Source organism: Cebus imitator, unplaced genomic scaffold (genome assembly GCF_001604975.1).
Source record: "Cebus imitator isolate Cc_AM_T3 unplaced genomic scaffold, Cebus_imitator-1.0 Scaffold59, whole genome shotgun sequence".
Lineage (NCBI taxonomy): Eukaryota > Metazoa > Chordata > Mammalia > Primates > Cebidae > Cebus > Cebus imitator.
Window position 1 is genome coordinate 5,924,201 of NW_016107374.1, and position 18,747 is coordinate 5,942,947.

The window sequence follows — 18,747 nt, forward strand, 5'->3', positions numbered from 1 at the left end:
TTAGCATGAAAGGCAATATAGGTATAGCATGGGCGTTCTTACATGCCAGCGGGCGTCAGAATTTGCAGGAGACTTGATTAAAACACTAATCACTGGCCCCACCCCTAGAGCTTCTGACTCAGCATCGGGTGGGGCATGAGAATTTGCATGTCTAACAAGTGCCCATTGCAGCTGAGGCTACTAGTCCCAGAACCACACTTTGAGCACCCTGGGGTAGAGGTTTAAAGAGCATGAGCCAGCCCACCCACTCAGGTTTGAATCCTGGTGCCAGAACTTCCTAACTGGGCAAGAGGTTTGAGCTCTGTAGGGCTCCATATTCTCCTGTGTAAAGGGAGTAAAATCAGAGTTTCTACGTTACAGCATTGTGGGGGTCAGGTGAGATAATGCATCATAGCAGTGTTTTGCACGTAAGAGAGTATTACAAATATTAGCTGTTATTAATAAGTATTTTGGCAGGACAGGAAAGACACTGTGATATGGTAGCAAAGTGACGTAGGAATGACACGAGCTGGGCTCCACCTACTGCTACCTCAGCTCCTTTTGTTACCCATGTAATTTTGGGGCAAGCTTTTTAAAAGTATTTACGCCTCAGTTTCTTGATGCACAATTTGTAGGCAGAAGTATTTGTCTTCTCTCCCTCTTGGTGGTTGTGAGATTCAAATGGAAGGCTATTCCCAAGGGATTTGTGTGAAAGGCATGCCCTGGGTATTACAAAGCGCTCATATATGTAGTGTTCATTTATGTGCAGAATGCTGCTGAGCACATGTCTCTGCCAACAATGTAGAGTGAGTAGAGGCGGTTATGCCTTAAGGGGCTGGGGGAGCCCTGGGGTGACCTGCTGCCCTCCACCAAAGGCCCTGATTATTCACAGCGGTTTCCCAGGCTCTCCCTGTGGCTGTTTGCTTCAGTGATCTGATTTTAGCTGCCTGCCTGCCCTCTTCTAAGCCTTTGTCCAGTCTAACTTGGGGCCAAACTAGAAGTTGCCAGGCTAGCCAAAAGAACATTGATAACCAAGCTAGTGTAATATACCGAATTTCATGTACGATGTTCATTAAGCCCTGTTGGCATACAGATACTTGTCCATCATGAGCATCTTATGGTAACCTTTTCATTTTCAAAATAATATGCAAGTTGCCTTTAATTTTAAAGAGTTTATTTCATAGTTTGCAGCCTCAGTTTTTATCCCGTAAGATAGATTTAATGACTTTCTCTTGGGGATTCTTTCCGTGTGGCCAGCATTCGTGGCATTTTGACACTGCCCGTGCTCTCTGTGGGGACGAGACCTGTTGGGAGCATGAAGGAGGGGGTGAGGGTTTTCAGCTCCCAGTCATACGTTTGCATGATGATTATCATCTCTTCCCTGGACTCACTGCTCTGACATGAATATTCCCTGTTCGTTTTATGTGAGCGTTAACCAGTTCTTCATCATTACATTTCTTATCCTTACACCAGCACTGAGACAGAGATGAACTAAAGGGATTCCCAAAGCAAAGAGAGAGCCGTATTCTGCTCACTCCACGAAGTAGACCCGGCCTTCTTTTATTATTCCCAGTACCCCTGGACATGCTGAGAGAGAGACTGGCCGGTTTGGATGATTTTTGCCTGGATTTTTAGCCGAGTATACTCTTGCTCTCTGGGTTCCTTTCAGGCTTAGGTCACAATAGGTGTTGGTTTGGCCTTGCTCCGGTCCTTTGTAGACATCTGCCCACATCACAAAGCCCCCACGTTTGGCACAGCCTGCGGCAGTTGGCACTGCCTCCCCGGGAAGAGTCCAGTCCTGGAACAGCGGGGGTTGCAGGTGCACTGGCACGTGGTAGTGGGGAGCGCACACAGGCCTTGCCTACCCAGCGCCTGGCGACGCTCAGCAACACTGTCCTATCCCTGAAATATCTTGGCCTCGTGGGCTTGTTACTCCAATTAAAACTTAAACATGAAAGCAGCTCAGGCTGCTTCTCCCTTTGTGCTGAATTTGAGCATGGACGGTGCCAGAAGCATGTCATGGAGACTGTTAAGGGGTGCCATGTTGCAGGGAACGTCAAGGGTGTCAGGGATCCATTTCTTTAAGATTTGCATCTTGCTGGTTGCTGCTGCAAAGTGCACCTGAAAGACAAGGTTCTGCTTACTAACAGACAGTCACCTTTGGGATGGTGGTGAAAGTCATTTTCCACATGTTCACAGATACAGCTGTGTTACCAAGCCTCACGCTATGACTTATCTCTGGCAAGGACTTACAAAATAGTCTCTCTGGCTGATTGTCAAAAATTACATCATATCGGAGTAAACTGCTTTTAAATCAGACATCCATTATTCATGTATATTAACTGCTTTTTTATTTTTTTTATTGGCTGTTTTGTGTATGATTTACTCTTTTCTCACTAGCTCCCCCTCTCTCCCCAATTGTCTTTCTCATCCCTTTTTTTAAAAGTCTTATCTCATCTGTGAATTTATAGAGACTGTTCACTTAGCTTGTGCATGAACATTGATATGCAGACCTTGCATTTTTGTAGTTAAATTCCACATTTCTGTGGATCATATTTATGTTGGGTCAGAATAGCAACATGGGTCGTTTACATGAGTGAATTCTACCATGAAGATGTATAGGACTTTTTCTTTTGTATCTTTTGTTTTTTAAAAAGGAGCATTACGAGTCTTGTACCTGAAGATCTGCACTGAATTAATGTGTACCTGGCACTTAGCAAACAGCCATATACATTGGAGCTAGTGGACAGCAAATTGACTTTGTGCCTTCATTTGTATGCATGAAGCCTGTCTTTACTGTAAGAGCAGCATAGCAGTCACCTGTAAGGGATAGAGACATGCAGACATGTGCAGTGTGTATTCATCTGTTCATTCTTTCACTGAATGTGGTGCTGAGCCTCTCCTACATGCCAAACATGGCACAGGTATCCAGCGGAGCTTCTGTTCTTTCCAGATAATAGTGCAAGGGGCACGGGTGCACCCTGCGCCCCTGGCATCTTCATGGTTATGGTACGCTTTCCTGATTCATGGTATTTGACCGGTTGGAATAAAGACTAGGTACAGAGTATTCTATGTATTTAAGCCCCAAATCAACACTGTTGTTTTGCAGATAGCGTCTGCATTCTTTTATGCCCGGTACTTGAATCTTTGTTGACTGTTTCTTCCAGCATCTCAGACCTTTTTTCTGGAATGATTTTCTGTCTCCCAAAAGTGCATTCTTTAGAAGTGTCTTTAGTGAGGACTTCTTGGTCACTAAAGTGTTTGCTGTGTTTCTTTCTTACAGCACCTTCATTTCATGCTTATCCTTGAAAGATAGTTTTGCTAGTCTTTTACAGTTCTAGCTTGACAGTTATTTTCACTCGGCCTCTGAGGAGATGACTGGTTTTGTCTTCCGCTGACACTACTGATGAGTTGGCTGTCAGTCTCACTGTCATTCTCTTTTAGGACTTTCTCTCCTTTTGGCTGCTTTTAAGATCTTCTTGTCTTTAATTTTCTGTGGTTTCATGCCAGTGTCTCCACGTGTGGATTTATTTACTTCTGTCCTGTCTGGGATTTCTTGTGCATCCTTCCTTTCAGTAGTGGAGAATTCTCGGCCCTTATCTTGTTGGAAATTTCTCGCAGTGCAGCCTGAGTGGAGCTCAGGTGAGGTGTGTGTGAAGGCAGCTTCTCTCCTCCTCTGCGATGCTCACTGCGCATTCAGATTTCCCATCCCTCTCCACATTGCATTTCACGTAATTCCTCGACTCCATCTTCCAGTCCACAGTTTATCTCTTGGACTTGTTATTTCTTACTTATCTCATCCACTGACTTTTTAATCTCTAGAAATTCTGTGTTTTGTTTTTTAAATCTGCTTAATCCGATTTCCTGCTTTTTATCCTCTCCTTATCTGTAAACATTTTCAGCATGCCTGTTTTGTATTATTTATCTGATCATGCCTGGAGGTCTAATTCTCCTTATTTTTCTGTCTCTCACATATGATAAATTATTTCTTGCCGTTTTTGGATTTTTTTTTTTTTAATTGTGAGCTAATACTCAGCTGATCTTGATTTGTAGGTTTCTTAAAGGGGCCTGAGTTGAGACTGTTTCCCTCCTGAGAAGATTCTGCCGAGGTACCAGGAGGTATGTTACCAACCCGAAAATACTTTATGAAGTTTGGGTTCTTCTAGCCTTGCAGGTGGTGTAAACTCAAACCCAGAACTTGTGTGGGGCAGACCTGTGACTGCAGACTGTGTTCCACCCTGAACTGAAGCTGAGGCAGGCAAGTTTCTGCGTAAGCTCTCTGCACCAATAGATACCTTCCCCGTCTTGCTTGCTTTTACGGAGTGTATGCAGCCCTGCAGGGGCCTGACTGTATGTTCTACTTCATGCCGGGCAGACGCTTGCTCTCCTGTTTCCCCAGCACTCCATCCTGATACTGGAGGAAGACCCCACACTAGCTCCTTGCTTGAATGCTCACTTACCTTCCTGGGTTTCGTGCTGTCTTCATTTTGGGCTCCTGTGAATTTCTCTGATTGCTTATTACACAGAATGTCTAAAGGATTGATGATAGGGTGAGTCTTATCCAGCATGGACACTGTTTGTAAATGGCAGGCTTTTCTAGACATTCTTGTCGGCCATGTTGTCAGAAGTGGGACTGTCGGACTGGATGCAGTTGGGGCACTCTGGCATCTGGATAGTATGAAGAGATCTCTGTGGAACCATCGTCTGTTTTGGGTAGGATGGAGCAGTTCCTTTGTACACACCAGCAGCAAGATCCAGGAGTTGAGGAAGGTGTTAAGCACTAAAAGCAACATCTGAATATCTGTGGGGTCTGAGACTGTGGGAAGCCCTGGATTTGCCTGGCATTGTGTACCAGTCAGTGAGCCTCCAAATACAAATGCAGGCACTTAGTGAGATGCAGCAATGCGTAACTGTCACTGTACCTGGCACATGCTGGCCTTTAATAACTGCTACATGAATGAATGAATGATAGGATCTCTGACCCAGAAACTTTAGAGTTGAGGCCTAGGAGAGTGTTTAAGCATGTGGTGTGATGTGGTGTGGTGCTTGGTTACAGTGCTGCAGAGCCTCCCCTGACCTGCTAGAGTCATGGCCTCCTCCCCTCCGGTATCTGAGAACCACAGATCTGGGGAAAAGCCGGAAGAAGATAGGACACAGACCAGGATGGCCCTGTTAAAACAGCACATGACATGTGTAGACAGCGAGAACTCTCAGCGCTGACCAGGGGAACGGGCACTGCGTGCCGAGGATGTCACAGAGAAGAGAGCAGAAAGGACGGAGAAGGAGAGAGCAGCAGGTTTAACTGCCATGCCGCCCAGCGTCTGGCTTCTGATCACAACTTCCCGCTCAGAAGAGCCACATGTGTGAGGCAGTGTTGGAGATAGGTTACTAGGAATCAGAAGAGAAAGTGGGTAGATGGTATCATCTCCAGGAAGTGTGGTCACGTCTTCCTCTCGTGCCTCTTCTCTTAGACTCCACTCAGTGCAGCACAGCACCTCCTAACCTTTGGCTCTCTTTGCCACTTGCCCTTTTTAAATGGCGGCCAACAAATCCTCTTTAATTGAAAAAGCGTTTAAAATGCTATTATCTTGTAAGGAAGCCTTTCGACCCCTCCTGAGCTGCTGGGCTTCTGGGGAGCTGACCAGCTTCTGGGGTGGTGGTTGTCAGTTTAATGCCTATAGCAGATATTTGATTATGAAGACTCAGTATTTCAGTAAAATTAAAGAAAACACAGAGTTCCTTTCTTCATTCATCAATATAGGACCAAAATTCTGGGAAGGCAAGGCTCTATAATCGCTTGACAGTGATTTCAGTCTCCAAGTGGTTCATGATTAATTTTGAAGGTGGTAGCCCCCAATTTAGGAAAAGCTTGCGGTGTTAATAAATGTGTTTCTTACTGAGTGAAGGAGGAAGTTGGTCTGCCTTGAGCTCAGCCTGCTTCCCCCCCACCTCCCCCTATCCCCCTACAACAGGGACAAGACAAGAGCCATCTTTCCGCTCTTTCCTTCATAGTTTGGCTAGAAAGCCAGTCTAGGCCACACCTGGACACTGCGGGGCCCACCTGCCCACGGCAGTGGCTGCTGTCTCCCTCCTGACTCTAGACTGCTGCCCCTGCTGCTTAAGACACCAGCTGCCAGGTACAGGGCCGGAAGATGGTCGGTGGGTCTCCTTAGAGAGGCAGGCCCCATCTATGGAGGAGCAGGACAGCTGGCGGTCAGGCCCCAGCTGGGGAAGAGGCGAGCTCTATCAGCTGGCAGCAGGCTGGGACTTCCGCACATCACCCAGTGTCCCTGCACGTCGTTCCAGTGCCTAGTGCCTAGAAGATGATTGATAAATATCTGTTGACTGGCTCTTAAATGAATCACAGCATTATTTATTTTATCTAAAAATTAGAAACAATCCAGCTATCCACCCATATGGAATTGTGTTTCCACAGAGAAATTCTATACAACCATTAAAAAGAACAAGATCTATCTATAGACACTGACATTTAGGGAAAAAGAGGTGTAAAATAATCCCATTTAGGAAAAAAATGTATATACACAAAAATGTGTAGAAGAAAAGTCTAGAAGTGTATACATCACACTGTTAAAAGTGATTTCTGAGAGATAAATATACAGAGGGCTACCACTTTCTTTATATAAGTCTATCATGTTAGAATTTGTTGTAAGATATATTATACTTGAAATCAGAAAAAGATTTGTAGAAATAGATTTCAGATAAATCAGAATCATTGACAAAATTGCAAGTAAAGATTCTAAGACTGGGATTTATGGAAATACTTTAAGATCTCTAAGAAAAAAAATAGATGAATAGAGAACTTTCTGCTAAATTTTTTTAAAGGGAGTGCTTGCTTTCCCCCCATTCCCTTCTAGGTCTACCTGAAAGCCAAAAAGAAGAAAAAATTCTTCCCTGTGTCATGCATTTCTTATAGTTACTTTTGTGAAACACACTACCAGTCTCTACATGGTTTAGCTGTTTTAGCTAATTCTTACGGATACATCTAATCCCTGTAGAAATTTGCTGTGTAATCACTGTTCAAGTTCTTCTATAATCTGTACCCGGTTCTTAAAAGGACACATCCTCAACATCATCTTTCCACCTGGCAGCCGCATTAGTGCAGAGTATTTTCTCCAGGACTGGAGTTAGGGGTAGGTTTTCCAGCATATCCGTACACCTCTGAGAATGAGTCAAGTGGTCACGGGTTGAGACTCACTCAACTAGGGCAATAAAGAGAAAAATTAGTCTAATGCATGGTCTTAACAAGAGGGAGAGTGTGAGCATGAATAATTAATCTCACTAGTCTATGGCAATCAGATAAAATGAAGTCCCATTTGCTCAACCTTATTAAAAGAGAGAGAGCATGGGAGGGAGGGAGAAATGGTAAAGGTCGTTAAGGGACTTGTAACATAGAAAGAACTGCCTTTGAGATGGGTAATGTGTTTTCTAATCTCTATGGTCTTTAACTAAACGTCATGGTAAAGGTACTCTTCAGATAGTTCTGATTCGTTGAATTATTAAACATTTTAGAAAATACTTGACTCTGGACTACTAACTTAGATGTCTTTATGATGAATTTGCAGAGAGTCTTTTTGGAAAGGGATTACATCTCACTGTATCACTCAAATAATTTATCCACTTGTCAAAAAAAAAAAAAAAAACAACTGGAAGACATAAAGACACATGAACCTCCTCAGTATCAGATTTCAGCTCTCAGATTTACCATTAGCATTTCACTGATTTAAAGGCCTTACCTTCCTGCTGCAGAAGTTGAAGTATTTTAAAAACAAGAGACTATTGAGACCACATTTTTGAACACTCTATAATGATAAGTAGGTGCAGAATACTACTTTTGTAATAGACTGTGAGGTTGCTCTGTTTATTTTCTCCCTCCAGGTGCTGATTTTATATAATTTTTAGGTTATTCACTGAGGATAGGAGATTTGGTGATTTCTATATACTTACTTGGAATAATAATTTTACTTTCTGTATTTTCGAATTGTTGAAATTTTCTGAGTCAGAAATTTTTCTTTTCAACTGCAATTGTTCTCTGGAGGCTTGGTGGATTAAGAGGGCATTTTAAATTTGGAAAGTGTCCTTTTACCTTCCAGACACTGTTTGCAATAGTTAATATTACAGTGCTGCTTTGACCATTAGAAATTTCCAAAGATTCACTTGTTAGAAATGTGTGTTGACAAGATTGATGATTTTCAAGATAGAGAATATTTGTTATTAACCTCTTAATACTAAAGCAAAAATCTGTATACTCACAAGTGATAAATGTATAGGTTGACAAGAAGAAACGCACATCATTTCCATGTATGTGCTGAGGGATCTTTCCACAAAATATTACTATTAAAACCTTTGGCTGGGTGCAGTGGCTCACGCCTGTAAATCCCAGCACTTTGGGAAGCCAAGGTAGAAGGATTACTTGAGCTCAAAAGTTTGAGACCAGCACGGGCAACGTAGTGAGACCCCTTCTCTAATTAAAAAAAAAAAAAAGAAAAAATCAGTGGGCCGTGGTGGCACATACCTGTAATCCCAGCTACGCGGGAGGCTGAGGTGGGAAAATCACCTGAGCTTAGGAATTTGAGGCTACAGTGAGCTATGATGGTGCCACTGCACTCCAGCCTGGATGCAGAGCAAGACCCTGTCCCCCCACCCCCTAAAAAAATCCCTCAAAAACTTTTGAGATCATTAATTAAAAAATATCAACCACATGATCAACAGGATTGAAAGTGCTCAGAACTTGGTGTGTGTTTGTGTTAATGAGGAGGATACTTCTGAATGTGAATTTGGGGCAAAGACTGTGTCCTCAGCACCTGCAACAGTGACTGACCCATAGCAAGCATTTAGTGGTCTTTGAATTAAGTTGAATTGAATTAATACTTTTTTAGTAAAAAAACGTCATTTTTTTTTTCCACTGGAGAGAAGGTACAGAGGTGCCTTCTCTAATATAACAATGCATTGTCTGGAAATCAGGGGTACCTCTTCTTATTTACTTCCAACCCTATGGAACAAAGCATCCTAAAATTAGCAAGCAGAGAGTGAACAGAAAAGTGTTTGGGAGTAAGTTTGTGTTTTGGTTTGTAGTTCAGTCTGTAGGACGCATCCAGTGGCTAACTATGCAAACTTCATCCTCCTGGTCTTTGTACTATTCTTTCTTTTCCCTCCTGTGGTATAAATTCAGATGAGAACTCATGCTGGTTCATCTGCAAGTTCCCTGATGCCTTGCAAGCTTTCCCATTCATTCCAAATCAGAAGCAGTCAGTGGCCCTTAGTTTCCGGATGTCTTTCTCTTTATTAAGGAATTAGTATACCTGATTTCCCCACTTGGCATTTTCCTTGTGGCCTGTGAGTTATCACCTTGGTCTGAGGAATTCATGGGATTTCCTTCTATCTTCCTTTGCATTTCTTTCTAGCACGCTAATAGCCATGTCCCTATACTATCAGTAACCTGAAAAAGATCAGGAAAGTAAGTGGCAGAACATCTTCCCGGGAGCTGAGTGGTAAGGATCATGTCCTCCCCGTCGGTGAAATGAAAGTGTTTGATGTCTGTCGGGTGTACAGAATTGTGGGCCCACACATTTCTCTTCCTCCCTCAGATTCTGCTGTATGGCCTGGAAGCAGGACGTCACCTCTTGAAGCTGGGTAACGTTCTCCGTGACTTCACGTGTGTCAACCTCAACGACAGCCCTCCCAACCTCATGGTCAGTGGCAACAGGGATGGGAGGTACGTGAGTTGAAAGGGCATTGCCTTGCAGCCCCGCAGCTTCTGCTAAGGCCCCCACTGCACTGCTCACACTGCCTGGTTCTCACTCAACAGCGCTGCCCACCTGAGTTCAGCCCCGATCCCGTAAACACTCTAGATGCGGGGAACAAAGTCCTGTATTAGGTAATGGTTGGATATAGCTATGTCTCTGCTTCATTTCTGAAGCACCACGGGAAGGTTTTCTTTTAAGCCATTTGGTGGACGCAGTTGGTAGGAGGTCCAGGGAGACCACTTGGAATATCTTTTGTCCCCCTGCTGCAAAATTTGTTTGGCACTTAAAAGCTCACTTTCTCATATTAAAAACAATAACCTAAGGGATGAATCATGTTCAACAAAATAGGGTTGCCTGCCAAATGATGTCAAGAGTGTATTTCAGAACACTGTGGTGTCCCTCTGGTGATGGAGGGAAAAAGAGACTTCATGTGAACAGATTCCAGTTTCTATTTAGCTGATTAGCAGCCTTCTCTTTAACACATTGGCTTAGGGAGTCGGATTTTCCCGGTACAGGGGCCCGTGCCAGCCCCCAGCGCCCCAGGAACCATCAGCATGAAAGGATTAAAGTGTTTGAAAAGACCCTCTGAGTCCAAATTTTAGGTTTCTTCCCCCCTCCTTGCCTCCTCTCTTATTGTTTTTTTCTTTTCCTTTTCTTCCCCCCACCCCACCGCCCCCCGGTCTTTTTTTTTTTGGCCATTTATCTGCTGTGTCTGATCTGGTGCCCCGAAGAGAGGTAGCATGGCTGAGGGCCAGGGGCTGCTGGTGCCCCCTCCCCTGGGCCCGGCCCCGGGCTGCAGGTGGTGGGCTGCTCAGAGGCGGGTGTCAGATCGTGAGGCGGGTGCCCCTCTGTGCCAGAGCCCAGATCTCTGTCCTGCCACTGCAGCAGCTTGCAAAAATAATTACTTCGTCCAATAATATTTCCAACTCCTGACCTTCACCCCTAGCTGTCTGCCCCCAACTTAGAGCAAGAAGATGATGTGAGTATGCTTTATCAGGAAGAAAAATAATCATTTTTCCTCATGGCCTCCTAAAATGGCTGATACTGCAGTGCTTGAGGGCTGAACTCCTCAGTGTGCGTCTGGGCACGCGCCAGGCTAGTTCTCCTTAGAAATCAGGCTTGGTAAGTGGCCCACATGTGGCACAGCAAAAGAATCAAGTCAGTTTGTAGTCTTAATCCTGCATTTTAGTCTTCAGGCTGAACTATGCAGAGGCTCCACGCTCTGCTTCTAGCATCTCCATCCACTGACCTGGCAGCTGTTTGTTTTCGAGGCAAGGCGATGTGGAGGGCTTTTGGGGATGTGGGTGATGCTCAGAGTCTGCTTGCAGTGTGCGCATTTAGAGCTTCAGCCACAGCTAGGCTCGCCGGAAACTAGAAGGGTGCTGCAGAGAGGAAAGCGCTGCTTTCTGCATAATTACAAAAATATTAAGAAAAAACTTCTACCAAGTTCCAAAAAGCAACACTTGAATTTGCAGCAAGCCAGGTACTATATTGAATCCATAATGAAATGATGTGTAGGCATTGTATTAGGTATTATAAGTAATCTAGAGATGGTTTCTATGGGAGGTTATGTGTAGGCTATATGCAAATACCACGCCATTTTCTGTGTGAAGTGGGACCTGAGTATCTGTGGATTTTGGAATCGGCAGGGGGTCTTGGATCCAGTCCCCCGTGGATACTGAGGGGTGACTCTATGCACTCAGTAAAGCTGACCTTTCCTCTGGAGCAGGCTGCCTCATTATGTATGTGCTGCCAGAGAGGGGTGTCATGCCTGGTGTCACAGGTTCTCTGGTCAGTTTGCAGTCCAAATTTGATCATGTTAAATCCATTTTATTAGTAAGCCAATGTTACATTTTTTAAAAAACGCTCTATCTCTGTGGATGAAAAGAACAAACTGGTGACTTTGAGTTGAAGGTGGGGCATCCAAATTGGCATTTAACCACTGTGAGTCGTCGAGCAGTGCCAGCTGTGTGCCCACTGCTGGTACATTAGGGGCCAGCCATCATATGTAAGAATACTCCCTGGGTCAGGGTTGCTGGGTCAGCAGCTTAGAATACAGGGGAAAATCTGTTTTTGTTGTTTTAATAAAATTGCACATCTAGAAAAAAGGAATGAGGAAGCTAGACTGTGTGTGGAGAGAAGTCTCACTTTTTTCCCCCAGAGGCTTAATAGCTGTGAGTCAGATCTCTTTAGAGATGCTGGCCCAGGCTTACATAGCTTATGTTTTATGTCAAAAGTGGGAGTAAGGGGTCAAATACTATGAAGAGAACTATGTCCTTGGCTGTCACTTACTGACTGATGCAATTTTTTACAAACCCTAGAGCCTGCCTGTTTTATTTTAAAAATTTAATTTCCACTGCATTTTCTTAGTGCTTTATAAATAACTTGGGAATGAGATGGACTCTAAAGGTACATAAAACTGCCCCAGATTAAGACAAAGATATGTTTCCATTAAAGTAAGGAATCAGTTTTAAGTAGTTTGCAAACATGGGTGGAATTTTGGAGAGTTTTATTTTGGGGGTGTGGGGGGACAATGGGCTTCAATTAAAAATGAAAAAATATCTAGCCTATCGCTCTCTCAAGAAAAACCAGACACTTGAGGTCAAGAGTTCAAGGTCAGCCTGGCCAGATGGGGAAACCCCATGTCTACTAAAATACAAAAATTAGCCAGGTGTGGTGGCATGTGCTTCTAACTCCAGCTACTCAGGAGGCTGTGGCAGGAGAATCACTTGAACCCAGGAGGCAAAGAGAGGTTTCAGTAGCCGAGATCACACCACTGCATTCCAACCTGGGTGACAGAGTGAGACTCCATCTCAAAAAATAAAGAAAAACTAGAGAATAAACAGAGTCTGATGAAGAGCAAGAGAAAGATTGGGGTGGAAACTGACTTACGGTTAGAGTATGCTTTTCCCTCGCTGGGAGGGAAGGATTGTAAACATGGAGGTAGAGAGAAAAGTGGGATTTTGCATAAGAGTTTTATCAGTATAGATAATGAGTTTTTCTGAATGCATATTTTGTCTTTTCTTGCTAAGACTAAGAAGAAAGAGCAATGAGTAATGGTACTGGGGAGTGATACACATTGGCGTTAGGACTGGCTGCTCCTGTCCATTCCACTTACCATACTCTGTCTCGTACTCAATGGGTGTCTAGCACAGTATATTTTCTATTCATTCTAAGATGTACGTTTAAAAAAATTTCACATCTATGAAATCAGAATGGACTTTTATAATTGCATCATAAAATGGCAGCACTTTAAAAAGTTATATAAAGTAATGATGCTTCTTGGAATCAATGGTGTTTTCAATGAAATGAAAGTATATATTCACTGAAGGCAACAATGAATTAATAGCTTAGGAATTGGGACATTTATTAGAAGCTTGAATGAGCCACTAAGGAAAAGTCTGCAGGAAATAATCTTTTTTGTTGTTGTTGTTTTTAGTTTAAACCCTGTCTGGGGTTTATTAAACATTTAGAATCTGTATATGTATGTCTTTCACTAAATTTGGTAAGTTTCATGCCATTATTTTCTTACATAGTTTTTCTGAACTAATAATCTCTTTCTCCTCCCTTTCTGATAACCTCAATCATGTAAATGTTAAACCTTATGAAAATTTCCAATAGGTCACCAAAGCTCTGTTCATGTTCATTCACAAATCTTTGCATCATCTCTGTTGATCTAACTTCAGGTTTACGGACTCTTTCCCGTGTCATCTCCATTCTGCTGTTGAGCCTGTCCAATGATTTTTTTATTTCAGATTTCGTATTTTCTTAGTTAAAAATTTCCATTCATTTTATATGTATAGTTTCTGTGTCTCTGCTGAGGTTGTTGCTGTTACTGTTCCTGTGCATTTTACCTTTACCTTGTGGAATATAGCTACACAGGTTCTTTAAAGTCATTGAGGATTCCCAAACTGATTAATCTTAGTGTTGACATCTGTTAATTGTCTTTTCCCTTTTCCTGTTTGGGTTTTGGTTTGGGATATGTCAAGTAATTTTGAATTGTATTCTGGACATTGTGGATGTTGTGTTAGATACCCTCTGGATCCTGTTATGTAATCCTTCAAAGAATGATTTTTGTTTTGTTTTGCTTTTAAACAGGCAGTCACCCTGATTAGGTTCAGACGGCAAGTTCTGTTTTGCCCTCTGTGGGTGGTGACTCCAATGTCAGTTTGCTTTCCAAAGCTGTTTAATTTCTTTTCTGTTTTTGGTCTGTGCATATGCCACTTGGGGTATTCTGAGGCTTGGCAGTGGTTCAGTCTTATTTGAGCTCTTAAAGCCTTTGCTGTCCTGCTTTGAATCTGTCCCACATAGCCCAGGGATGAGCCTGGGATTTATGTGGGTTTAGACACGGTACTATGAAATCACTTTCTCTAGGTTCCTCCTCTCTTAATCCTTACACTTTCCAGCCTTCAGGGACTCCTTTACCTTATAGTTCTCTGGTCAGAAAGATGGGGTTTCTGTCAGAGTTCTACCTACCTGCATTGCTGCCACCATGCAGCATGTGACTAGGAACTGTCCTTGGGACACAGCCACAAGAAAGAGGAAAAAACCCACAACAACCCTCATCCCTATTCTTTGGGGACTGCAGGGCCCCCCTCTGTTCCTCTGGTCAGAAGGCTGGAGTTTCTATTGGAGTTTTGGCGTCCTGTACCACCTCACAGTGCTGCATATTGTAGCCCATACTCAGGGCAAGGCTGCAAGAGGAAAAGGGAAAAAATGGGAAACTCCTCCCCATACGGCCACTTCCATAGGTTTGACTCTCCTCTGCAATCCATCAGCTTGGGTTGACTCTCCAGAGTCCTCAGGTGTTTGTATTTGTGTTTTGTCCGTAAGTTTTGCTGGCAGTCAGCAGGAGAGAGGCAGTAGTGGGCTTATTCCAACCTGGCCAGAATCAGAATGCCCTCCTTTCTTTTCAGTGACTTAAGTCAGCACTGTAGCCGGTGGTTGAGGGCTGTATTAAATGAGGGCCCTTCCCATTCTGTAGCTCTCAGCCTTCTCATCTGTGATCTGCTCATTTTCACCAGTGAAACTGGGGATCTAGCAGGGAGAAGCTAATCCATGCTATGGAGAACCAAGAGTTGGTGCTAAGGGCAAATGCCAGGCTGTAATTGGGTTGCTAAGGCAACAGTCATTGAGCCAGCAAATTCCAGTGTTTTCCCCCATAGTCTCAAGTTTATTTTTTAGGAGCTATATTGAGATTTAATTTACATGCCACATAATTCACCAATTTAAATCGTACAATTTCGTGTTTTTAGTAGGTCCATGAGGTTGTGCAGTCATCACTACAGTCCATTTTAGAACATTTTCATCACCCCAAATAGAAACCCCATACCCATTAACGGCACTCCCCATTTTCCTCATCCCTCCAGCTTTAAGCAACCACTAATCTACTTTATTTCTCTAAGCATTTGCCTGAGCATCTCCTATAAATAGAATGATGTACCTTGTGACCTTCTAGGACTGGCTTATTCCACTTAGCATGTTTTTAAGATAAACCCAATTTGTAGAATGTATCAGTAGGTCATTCCTTTTTCTGGCCAAGTAATATTCCCTTTTACAGATATACTACGTTTTCTTTATCCATTCATCAGTTAATGGACATTTGGGTTGCTTCCACTTTTTGACTATGATAATGTTACTGTTATCATTTATGTGTACGTTTGTATGTGGATGCATATTTTCAGTTCCACTGGGGAAATACACTGGGAGTGGAATTGCTGGCATTTGTGGTAATTCTGTGTTGAACCATTTGAGGAATTGCCAGACTCTTCTATAGTGGCTGTACCCTTTTACATTCCCACCAGCCCTGGATTGAGGGTTCCAGTTTCTCTACCTTGTCACCAGCCCTTGCTACTGTCTTGAATTCTAGATTTGCATTTCTCTGACGGCCAGTGGTGGTGAATATCTTTTCACGTGCTTATTAGAGTTGTTTATATAGCCCATGTACAAATCTCTCATCAGATATGTGATTTGCAAAATATTTTCTCCCATTCTGTGGGTTGTCTTTTCACTTTCTAGATTGTATTCTTTGAAGCACACAAGTTTTCAATTTTGATGACATTCCATTTATCTATTTTTTCCTTTTGTCATTTGTGCTATTGATGTCATAGCTAAGGAACCATTTCTTAACCCAGGCTCATGAAGATTAACTCCTAAGTTTTCTTCAGAGGGTTTTATAGTTTTGGCTCTTACGCTGACGTCTGTGATCCATTTGGAGTTAATTTTTATATATGGTGTGAGGTAGAGACCTAAACTTCATTCTTTTGCATGTGAATATTCAGCTATCCTGGCACCATCTGTTGAAAAGACAATTCTCTCCCCATTCAGTTGTCTTGGCACCACTGTTGAAAATCAGTGGACTGTAACTTTGAGGGTTTATTCTGGACTCTCAGTTCTATTCCATTGATCTGTATGTCTGTGTTCTGGCACTGCCACACTGCCTGGATTACCTACAGCTTTTTGATTACAATACCTCACCTTTTTTAAAATAAGTAATATACAGTAAACTTCCAAATGTCAGGCATGTCCAACAGCATCACTGTCTATGAAAGTAGCAATATGGATATAGGACATATTCATATGACTTAGTTAATAACTAGAAGTTTTAGTATTTCCAACTTGGGATCCAGTGCTCCTTTTTTGGCCGTATACACGTTATCATCTTTGTCCACTGGGTGGACTTGTTATGGATCTCAGAATGTTGGGTCTAGCAGATCTCTTCAAGACCATCTAATGCTGGACCAGAAAGGTTCAGTGACCAGTCTGAAGGGCTTGTTACTTGGCCATATAGAATTTTATGTTCTACTTACAAAGAACTCTAAACTTCAGAGGTACAGACTTAAAATACAGAAAGCACTAAGCTTAGCCTAGTTGGATTAAACTAGCCTAGTTGGATTGAACAGCAACTAGCAAAACATGTATTTCCACTTCTACCTGAAAATACGTGTTTTTCTAGTTGCTGTTTAAAATGAATCTTTCACCGAAGGCCATCGTCAGTGCTTTGTAGATAAAGCTATTGATTTTGGCATATAAGGTTATATTTAAAATCCTCTTTAATAGCCCAAGGTTCAGTGAGACCAAACAGAATCATGTATTGATTTCTTTTTTACAAAAATACTATTTTAAAAATTAATTTGTTCAAAAAAAAAAAAAAAAGCCTCCATTGTAACACCTTATTGCTTGTTCCCTTTATTTTCTGGATAGAAATATAGCTGAAGGTCAGGTCCTCCTTAATGAAACTGCCGAGCCAGACACTGAATAGGCTTCAGCTTGCCGTCAGATACAGTGTGCCTCATTATCATATGGGAGTATTTAATCCAAGCCAATAGGAAGCGCGCCCTGAGTTGTGACCCCCCAATTACAGAGTCTCAGTGCTTGCTTCTTGCCCTGACAAGTATAAAGTTGTGTGCTGTGCTCGTGCCACTGCTGCCTGCTGTTAGAGAGAGAGGGATTGGGGTGTAAATGTTGCATTTGCTCCATCTGCAAGTGTTATAATAAGTTATTCAAAGCTCTTAACACAGGACCAACCAGAGCGTGCCTCCCTTTCACTTCCAGCACGTTTTCCTGCCCATCAGATGGATGCTCCTCTGTTGGAGTCTTTGGAAGGTTCTGGTGTCTTTTGTTTTAATTGGTGGGCTACAGCCGACTCCTATGGTGTGATTTTCATTAGAGAGGGGCTGGAGAGAGGGAGTGTTGGAACCGTCCTCCAAACCCAACCATGAATATTAAACATAATACAATTACAGCTTTCAGACCAATTATTTTTCTTTTCAATAGGCAAAGTTGATGAAATACTCACTAGATAGGGATTCACAATATCTACCGTTGGCTCCTCTTTGTCCCTGGAATCGGCTGTCTTGGCATGTTTTGGTGCCATTTGCTGTGCTACCTGTTTCCCAGCATCGAGTATTTGGTTCAAGGGCTGAGCCGACGATAGGCTTTGCCAAGGTGCACGGCGTTCGGGCCGGTGCTGCGTGCTGTCAGATGTCCGAGGCAGGTACCTGTTTCTTCATGTGAATCTGAATGGCTTGGGTGGACTTGGCATGCTGTGCTGTCTGCTGTTTCTGTCTGTTGTTGACAAGAAGCCAGAGCGGTGCTTCTCTAAGGAGATGTCAGAAAAATGGTTTTCCTTTTTTCTTATGGGGAGACGTTAAAGCTGGTTTGGCCTATTTTTTTTTCCTTAGTGATATAAAAGACACTAAGGCTGTATCTTTTGGTTTATTTGTTTATTTTGTTTGGAGCCATCCATACTGGTATCTAAATACAATAGGAAAACAGATGGCAAACTTTGAACTTCTGGACCAAATTTGTGTTTGCCTTTGTCTCCTTAACAGCCAAACTGTAAATTATGGAGTATAAATATTCAACAGAGGGGCTCTTTATGGAAATCACTATAGCAGAATAGACTCTGATTAACCAAATATGCACTGAAAACTACTTGGTAAACATTTCCGCTCCCCCTTCCCCAGTCCTTTTCAAGTTCCCATTCTGGCCTAAAGTCAGAGTTCCGTTTCCAGCATTTATTCTTCTCTCTTCTCTGCCCACACAGCCCGAGTTCTCTTACCTACACGTGCCTAAGGAGAGGTGTCTGTAAGTGCTCCCGAGAGACGCCTTGGTTTTCAGAGTAGTCTTCATGCTCTCTGCGTCTTTCTGGTCCCAGATCCCTCACTGGCAGATCCGGGACTGAACAGCATTTGTAGCAACGGACCTCTCTGTTCTCCTGCGCTGCCTTGTCAGTTCACATGGCCTAGCAGGAAGAAGAAACAGTCCCTCCTCCGTGTTCTCAAACGATGTGCTGTTACCATCCTATTTTATTTCACCTTATCTAAGAAATAGATGACAGTATTGTTTTTAAATTATGAAACAGAACAGATGTATGGGAGCATCTAGAAGGTACGTGTACAGTTTCAAGAACAACAGAGAATGCCCACACCTCCACCTCTCAGCTCAAGAAACAGAGGGCGACCAGTACCGCTGAAGGCCTCCCCGTCACGGATGAATTCTT

The 18,747-nt window shown here is 43.0% G+C and overlaps 1 protein-coding gene across 1 annotated transcript in view; it reads left to right on the forward strand.

The window, feature by feature from the left end:
• Nucleotides 1-18,747, forward strand: part of FBXW8 (F-box and WD repeat domain containing 8) — a 123,548-nt gene that overhangs the window by 95,746 nt on the left and 9,055 nt on the right. Inside the window, exon 8 of the mRNA XM_017529535.2 lies at nucleotides 9,585-9,712. Within this exon, the coding sequence (XP_017385024.1) occupies nucleotides 9,585-9,712 (128 nt within the window). The remainder of the gene's footprint in view (nucleotides 1-9,584; nucleotides 9,713-18,747) is intronic.